Source organism: Entelurus aequoreus, linkage group LG16 (assembly GCF_033978785.1).
Source record: "Entelurus aequoreus isolate RoL-2023_Sb linkage group LG16, RoL_Eaeq_v1.1, whole genome shotgun sequence".
Classification (NCBI taxonomy): domain Eukaryota; kingdom Metazoa; phylum Chordata; class Actinopteri; order Syngnathiformes; family Syngnathidae; genus Entelurus; species Entelurus aequoreus.
In genome coordinates this window covers 19508714-19517788 of record NC_084746.1, presented here as the reverse complement: position 1 = coordinate 19517788, position 9075 = coordinate 19508714, and the positions used below count along the sequence as shown (strand labels likewise).

General features: G+C 39.9%; 1 protein-coding gene across 4 annotated transcripts in view; it reads right to left on the bottom strand.

The window, feature by feature from the left end:
- Window positions 1-516: 516 nt before the first annotated feature.
- The window catches only part of LOC133630684 (polyamine-transporting ATPase 13A3-like), a 117143-nt gene continuing 108584 nt past the window's right edge, over window positions 517-9075 (bottom strand). For 2 of the 4 annotated variants that reach the window (XM_062022323.1, XM_062022324.1), the window contains 3 exons: window positions 8818-8898; window positions 8545-8634; window positions 517-2188 (listed from right to left, as the gene is read on the bottom strand). In XM_062022323.1, the coding sequence (XP_061878307.1) occupies window positions 2003-2188; window positions 8545-8634; window positions 8818-8898 (357 nt within the window). In that variant the 3' untranslated portion in view covers window positions 517-2002. Of the gene's footprint in view, window positions 2189-8544; window positions 8635-8817; window positions 8899-9075 lie in introns of those variants that run through there. The other 2 variants (XR_009821314.1, XR_009821313.1) reach the window with 2 other exon arrangements.

Below are 9075 nucleotides of genomic sequence, written 5' to 3'. Positions count from 1 at the left end.
GCCTCGCCCAATCTCTGCCTGGCAGTCTTGTTCACAACATGTGACATTTACGTTAGAGCTCGGAATCACTGGTTGTTTGCTCCGTTGTTGGCTAGTCTATTGCTAAGCCTATCAAGTTGTTAGTCAGGTGAAAGTGCTCAGTCAACCTGCTAATCAGAATATGCGGCTGGATCGTGTTAAAAGTTGCAGAAAAGTCTACAAATAAAAGTCTGGCATGAGTTCCATTCTGTCCAAATGTTTTAAAAGCATGTCTAAAAGAGTTAGAACGGCATCCTCCACACCTCTGTGGGCTCTAAATGCCATCTGCAGAGGATCTAGTTCTGTATGAGTTTGCTTTAAAATCTCACCCTACTGTTCGCTCGTGTTTCCATATCTGAGTTATTTTGCAGAAATAATTAACAAAAGTACGCTTCATTCACTTGCTGTTACAAAAAACGTAATGTTGGATATCGAGAATAGAATAGAAAATAATACTTTATTTTTGTCATTGTAAAAGAATACAACAACATTTTCTTGGGTGACTCTCTGTCAACAGCAGCTGAAGATAAACACACAATCAAAACACAAAGATTAAAAACAAAAATGAAAAACATTCGCAGCTTTAAAAACTAAAAACTGTCAGACTAAAAATAATTGTCCTTGGGGTGGTATAGCTCGGTTGGTAGAGTGGCAGTGCCAGCAACTTGAGGGTTCCAGGTTCGAGCCCCGCTTCTGCCATCCTAGTCACTGCCGTTGTGTCCATGGGCAAGACACTTCACCCACCTGCTCCCAGTGCCACCCACACTGGTTTGAAAATGTAACTTAGATATTGGGTTTCACAATGTAAAGCGCTTTGAATCACTAAAGAAAAGCGCTATATAAATACAATTCAATTCACTTAATGAGTCCATGCATTTTGTATGTCAGTTAAATATAGGAGAGTGTATGTGGGACAAGGGATACGGTAGCAGATGGGTGGCAATGGCGTTACGGAGGCCACAGCCTTGGGGAAGAAGCTGTTGTTGAGTCTATTTGTCCGAGTTGTATCTTTCCCGAGGGCAGAGGTCTAAACACGTGATAGCCAGGATGTGTCGTGTCTCTGCTTATGCTCCTGCTTTCCTTTCAAGGTACACCGTATCCACGTCTGGCAGTGTAATGCAAGACATCAAGAACATTCAAAACCTTTTTTTTATTGAATCAAAAATATTGAAATTCAATGAATTGGCGCATTTGCAAACAGCTAATGAGAAACTTGAACTAGGTGATATTTACAATACGACAAGCGGTAAAACTATTCTTCCTTACTAAACAGTCTCATGTGTGATGTGTTTTCATGCATATTTGTATGTGCTATTGTGATACAATCAAGCTAGCATTGTTAGCATTAGCTAATATGCTAACACATTTACAAGTGTCTGTGTTAGTATTATTAACTTACAAGGGCATTCTTTTTGCATTGTTTCAGTTTTAATAAATTAATCAAAACGTCACTGTGGAGTTAATTAGCTGATTGCAGGGCTAGCTTCCGCAGCCAGTGGGTTCATGATGATGACTTCTGTTTTGTTTGATCAGCCGTTTTATTGCCGTTTGGAAAAAATCGGTATGTCATCAAACATTTACAAAATCTTTCATACTGGTATACTGTATATCTGCGACGTATAGTCCGGTGCATCTAATACATGTAGAAAATATGTATTTCTTCTAAAATTTGGTGTGAGCGGCTTGAATACCCCGGTATAGCCCAGAATTTAAGGTGTTCTGTAATTGGTTATATTGAAGTTAAAACAACCAGCATCACAAAATGGATTGTTCTCAACTTAGATTTATTTTTTCAAGCCACAGTATAATAAATACATGACGTACAATTATACATTGTAAATATATTGTCAATATAATTGTGTTGATTAATAAAATCTAACTATGTGTTCTTTTTTATATTAAAAATTATATTTCATTTGATCATCTAAGAAAAGAGATGCATCTTTCAAATGTGGCATTTATCAATGTTTACACATGTTTGGCTCTAAAATGGGACAGAGAAAAGAGGCTGAGTCATGCTGGCATAGGTGATAGTGGAAGGTGCGGGAGGCCAGTCAGCCTGCTCTTGCAGGTCCAGAGCCAGACGCTTGTATTTACTCTTCGGGGGACGGTTTTTCTGACGGATGATCCAGGAGAGGAAGGCCGGGCCACAACTACATGCATTCACCATCTGAGATCATGTTCAGGATGATTGAAGAACACAAGATGTGACATACACATGTCAGTTAGTTTGCTGTAATCATCTGAAGTTGCTAGGATTGTAAGGACACAATATTAGATACACCTGAACACTCCCATGCAAAATAATGTGTCAACAATTGTCTTTATAAAAAAATATCAATTTCAACTAAGGCTTTAGCATGGTGCAGAGCTTTTGCCATTTGAATTTAGATTTGAATTTTCGGTACCTGGGAATCAATTCTGGTACTTAACGGTACCAATTTTCGGGAATTTCTGTGTGGATTATTGTGTTAAAAATGTTGATATATTCAATGATAAAGTCACTTCTTTTTTTTTAACTTTAACAATTCGCTGATTATGATCACTGTGCTGTCCAGTTATTGTATCTTGTTTCCTTACACTTCTGTGTATCATTTGCAAGTATTATATGGTAGACGTTGCGTTCAATTGCAATTTGATGCCTAGTTAGGCAGTAGTATTTGCCATTTGGCTGAATCTAGTATTTTGTTGCACCCTAAAAAGTGTGTATACTGTAAGTACAAACCCCGTTTCCATATGAGTTGGGAAATTGTGTTAGATGTAAATATAAGCGGAATACAATGATTTGCAAATAATTTTCAACCAATATTCAGTTGAATATGCTACAAAGACAACATATTTGATGTTCAGAATGATAAACTTTTTTTTTTGTGCAAATAATCATTAACTTTAGAATTTGATGTGACAAAGAAGTTGGGAAAGGTGGCAATAAATACTGATAAAGTTGAGGAATGCTCATCAAACACTTATTTGGAACATCCCACAGGTGTGCAGGCTATTTAGGAACAGGTGGGTGCCATGATTGGGTATAAAAACAGCTTCCCAAAAAATGCTCAGTCTTTCACAAGAAAGGATGGGGCGAGGTACACCCCTTTGTCCACAACTGCGTGAGCAAACAGTCAAACAGTTTAAGAACAACATTTCTCAAAGTGCAATTGCAAGAAATTTAGGGATTTCAACATCTACGGTCCATAATATCATCAAAAGGTTCAGAGAATCTGGAGAAATCACTCCACGTAAGCGGCATGGCCGGAAACCAACATTGAATGACCGTGACCTTCGATCCCTAAGACGGCACTGTATCAAAAACCGACATCAATCTCTAAAGGATATCACCACATGGGCTCAGGAACACTTCAGAAAACCACTGTCACTAAATACAGTTTGTCGCTACATCTGTAAGTGCAAGTTAAAGCTCTACTATGCAAAGCAAAAGCCATTTATCAACAACATCTAGAAACGCTGCCGGATTCTCTGGGTCCGAGATCATCTAATATGGACTGATGCAAAGTGGAAAAGTGTTCTGTGGTCTGACGAGTCCACATTTCAAATTGTTTTTGGAAATATTCGACATCGTGTCATCCGGACCAAAGGGGAAGCGAACCATCCAGACTGTTATCGACGCAAAGTTCAAAAGCCAGCATCTGTGATGGTATGGGGGTGCATTAGTGCCCAAGCCATGGGTAACTTACACATCTGTGAAGGCACCTTTGATGCTGAAAGGTACATACAGGTTTTGGAACAACATATGCTGCCATTTAAGCTCTGTCTTTTTCATGGACGCCCCTGCTTATTTCAGCAAGACAATGCCAAGCCACATTCAGCACGTGTTTCAACAGCGTGGCTTCGTAAAAAAAGAGTGCGGGTACTTTCCTGGCCCGCCTGCAGTCCAGACCTGTCTCCCATCGAAAACGTGTGGCGCATTATGAAGCGTAAAATACGACAGCGGAGACCCCGGACTGTTGAACCACTGAAGCACATAAAACAAGAATGGGAAAGAATTCCACTTTCAAAGCTTCAATAATTAGTTTCCTCAGTTCCCAATCGTTTATTGAGTGTTGTTAAAAGAAAAGGTGATGTAATACAGTGGTGAACATGGCCTTTCCCAACTACTTTGGCACGTGTTGCAGCCATGAAATTCTAAGTTAGTTATTTTTTGCAAAAAAAAAATTAAGTTTATGAGTTTGAACATCAAATATCTTGTCTTTGTAGTGCATTCAATTGAATATGGGTTGAAAAGGATTTGCAAATCATTGTATTCCGTTAATATTTATGGTACATCTAACACAATTTCCCAACTCATTTGGAAACAGGGTTTGTATTTATTACACACCAGCTGTTTGATTGTAAGATGCAAGGAAAACGTCACTTTTGTTCTTTATGATTCACTATTTTAACTTAAACCTCAAACCCAAGTTGGGAGGCTGAATATTCTGGTGGCTCTGCGTCTAGGGATGTATATCCATCCATCCATTTTCTACCGCTTGTTGCGGTGGTGGGGGAGGGGGTATTTCATCCCTTAATTTCGAACTGATATCAGACCCTACCCGTGTTTTTTGTGCGTTGCATGAATGTGACGCTTGGTGCATGTCATAGTTATGACGGTCAGCTGGATAAAAAAAATATCGATAGTTGTACAAACGTATGATTTGTCCAAAATCTTAACGATCCTCCTGGATCGGCCCAATTAGGAACCAGTACCAAACAATACCGGTACTTGGTATAAATCCCTAAGTGCATAAAAGAGAAAAAGCGAATGAAAGTAGTCATCCTAAAATACTCAGTGGAGAAATTTACATTGTTTGTATGCGTGGTTCAAGCCACTCAAATGCCGCAACCATCATCAAGGATAAAAATGATATATTTAAAACATGCGAAGGGATCTTTTAGTATGAAACGGACATTGATAACTAAGCAGAATATCTTAGGTACAAATCCCAATTTACACAAAGACCTACTACCTACCTTACTTAATTTTTAGTTCAAACAGTACCGTGTCAATACTCTAGGTTCTTAAAACATTGATAAATAAACCTCAATCAGTGGTGCTGTCACTTAAAGGTGCTGTTTGCAACGTCCTTACGGTTACATTTTTCAAAGCAAAAAATATAACAAGAACACCGCCGGCTAGCCTATGTTACCATTAGTGGTTTAACGGAACACATTTGTTTGACAATTGTCTACTTTTTTCACAATTACAAAGTTGTGGCGAAGTTGGTAGAGTGGCCGTGCCAGCAATCGGAGGGTTGCTGGTTACTGGGGTTCAATCCCCACCTTCTACCTTCCTAGTCACGTCCGTTGTGTCCTTGGGCAAGACACTTCCCCCTTGCTCCTGATGGCTGCTGGTTAGCGCCTTGCATGGCAGCTCCCGCCATCAGTGTGTGAATGTGTGTGTGAATGGGTGAATGTGGAAATACTGTCAAAGCACTTTGAGTACCTTGAAGGTAGAAAAGCGCTATACAAGTATAACCCATTTATCATTTATTTATTATGTAGAACATTTTTACCAACCAGACTAAAATGATTGGTGTTTAGAGCCGTCAGAGCCTGGTCTTATCAACACGTGTGTGCAGGGAGCGTGTGCACACATATAAAAGCAGTCCAAGAGAAGCAACGAAGAATTTACAATCACAGTGTTGTTAGGATAGAATACACCGTATTTTACAGACTATAAGGCGCACTTAAAATCATTTTTTTCTCAAAACTCGACAGTGCGCCTTATAACCCGGTGCGCCTAATGTACGGAATAATTCTGGTTTTACTTACCGACCTCGAAGCAATTTTATTTGCTACATGGTGTAATGATAAGTGTAGATGGCAGTCAAACATAAGATAGTGTAGACTGCAATTTGAAGGCAATATGACTCAAGTACTCAACACCAACATTTTATATGTTCCATTGAAAATATAGAACATTACATCAACATCAAATATCTATCAAAATGTTTTAGTACGACTTTGGTCAGCTACGAAGCCGCACCACTTGATGGATGTGCTTTTGTGCTTCAACATACGAGTATTATTATGGTGTGTGTATAAGTTAGGACATATTATCTGGCGTTTTGTTTGGCAATATTATGCAAAAGCAACTTTTCTTACCATCTGGTACCTGCTGATCTGTATTTGGGGTCTGCATAAATCCTGAAAAATTGCACGCGTCCGCCTTTGTAGTCAATGGCGACGCCGTAGTCGATAAGCTTCTTCTTTTTCTCTATCTTTTTGTTATGGGACATTCATCCTCCGCTGTTGCCATTTCTAATATAAAGTAGTGTAAAGTTCTTACTTATATCTGTCGGTAAATTCGCAATGAAAGAGCTAAAACACACCGGTGTAGTGAGGTTACATTATTCACCCAAGGAACTTTAGTTATTGAGAGCACATTTCGTTGTTGTTTCGGCATTGTTGATGTTTCCGGATGAGGAGATGCTGCTCCGTTATTGATTGAAGTAAAGTCTGATGTCATTAAAACAGTTAGCTCCATCTTATGACACTTCTTCCACTCCCGCCCTTGCACGCTACACCGCTACAACAAAGATGACGGGGAGAAGACGCTGCCGAAGGAACCCACTACGACCGACCACGCAGTCTGATAGTTTATATATCAATGATGAAATCTTAGTGGGCAGCAGCGGCGCCGCGCCCGGGAATCATTTTGGTGATTTAACCCCCAACTCCAACCCTTTGTTGCAGAGGACAAATTTCACCACATCTATTGTGTGTGTGACAATCATTGGTACTTTAATCTTTAATCTTAATCTTAACATTGCAACACATGCCAATACGGCCGGGTTAATTTATAAAGTGCAATTTTAAATTTCCCGCGAAACTTCCGGTTGAAAACGTCTATGTATGATAACGTATGTGCGTGACGTCAATCGTTGAAACGGAAGTATTCGGACACCATTGTATCCAATACAAAAAGCTCTGTTTTCATCGCAAAATTCCACTGTATTCTGGACATCTATGTTGGTGAATCTTTTGCAATTTGTTTAATGAACAATGAAGACTGCAAAGAAGAAAGCTGTAGGTGGAATCGGTGTATTAGCGGATGGCTGCAGCAAGACAACCAGGAGGACTTTGACTTGGATAGCAGACGCGCTATCCGACGCTAGCCGCCGACCGCATCGATGATCGGGTGAAGTCCTTCGTCGCTCTGTCGATCGCTGGAACGCAGGTGAGCACGGGTGTTGATGAGCAGATGAGGGCTGGCTGGCGTAGATGGAGCGCTAATGTTTTTATCATAGCTCTGACGAGGTCCCGTAGCTAAGTTAGCTTCAATGGCGTTGTTAGCAACAGCATTGTTAAGCTTCGCCAGGCTGGAAAGCATTAACCGTGTAGTTACAGGTCCATGGTTTAATAGTATTGTTGATTTTCTGTCTATCCTTCCAGTCAGCGGTTTATATCTTTTGTTTCTATCCGCAGTTAAGCACGATGCTATGACGTTAGCTCCGTAGCTAAAGTGCTTCGCCGATGTATTGTCGTGGAGATAAAAGTCACTGTGAATGTCCATTTCGCGTTCTCGACTCTCATTTTCACGAGGATATAGTATCCGAGGTGGTTTAAAATACAAATCCGTGATTCACAATAGAAAAAGGAGAGAGTGTGGAATCCAATGAGCCCTTTTACCTAAGTTACGGTCAGAGCGAAAAAAGATACGTCCTGCACTGCACTCTAGTCCTTCACTCTCACGTCCCTCATCCACAAATCTTTCATCCTCGCTCAAATTAATGGGGTAATCGTCGCTTTCTCGGTCCGAATCGCTCTCGCTGCTGGTGTAAACAATGGGGAAATGTGAGGAGCCTTTCAACCTGCGACGTCACGCTACTTCCGGTACAGGCAAGGCTTTTTTTATCAGCGACCAAAAGTTGCGAACTTTATCGTCGATGTTCTCTACTAAATCCTTTCAGCAAAAATATGGCAATATCGCGAAATGATCAAGTATGACACATAGAATGGATCTGCTATCCCCGTTTAAATAAAAAAAAATCATTTCAGTAGGCCTTTAAGACCGCCCAAAAAACGGCGCATCCGGAAGCGACTGTCAGAAAACATAATCTATGCAACATTTGACAAAGAACCACCATTACATCTTATGTAGACCACAAGGAAGTGTTTTCAATTTAGAAAAAAATATATGTAATATGACTCCTTTAATGCGCCCTATAATCCGGTGCGCCTTATATATGAAAACACATTTTTTTAAAATAGACCATTTATTGGCAGTGCGCCTTATAATCCGGTGCGCCCTATGGTCCGGAAAATACGGTACATTCATTCATTCAATAGCTAACACTAGCTATCCAAATTGCTACTATTAGCTAACAACACCTAAAGCTAATGTTTTGCGTACGTATGCAATTAAGTCATTACGTTCAAGAAGCCGTAAATACTGTGTAAAATACATTTACACAGATGCCCCTTTAATGAAGTGTCTGGTGATTATATGTACAATCACATAAAAGAGCAATGCAAGACGAGGAAAGAGCCTTTAAAGCTGGGAAAGAGAGAAATCAAAATCCCACCAACCTGTCCTGTTTTAGCAGCAGGTGTTTTGGTGGTCCGCTTTGCGCACATTTTGGCCTTAACAATCCTCCATAAGGTGTCATGGATCAAAATCTGCGATAAATTGAACATGGGAATCACTATAGGCTACCCCTGATTGAAGTGTAGCCAAACAAATGTAGATTAAAGATTCATTCCAAAATGATAATCATTACTGGGCAAGCAAACTGTAAATATATTTTTCAAAATAAAATGTGCTAAATCCATTCAAGGGGAGATTTGAGGATGCGAGCATACCTCCAGTGTGACAGAGGAAACAACATGTCCCACAACCATGATGAGGATTGTAATTCGCCATTCATAGGGAATACACGAGATCTGAGGGAAGGAAGAGTGTCAGGTCAGGGAAGGAAACAAATTGTGTGCTTTAAAAGGCGACTTCTATTATTCTATTATTATCTATTATATCTAATATTGTTCGTTTATGTCAGACAACCTGTCAACCCTAGATATTCTCCCTGAATAATACTACATTTATTCCCCTAAAACATTAAA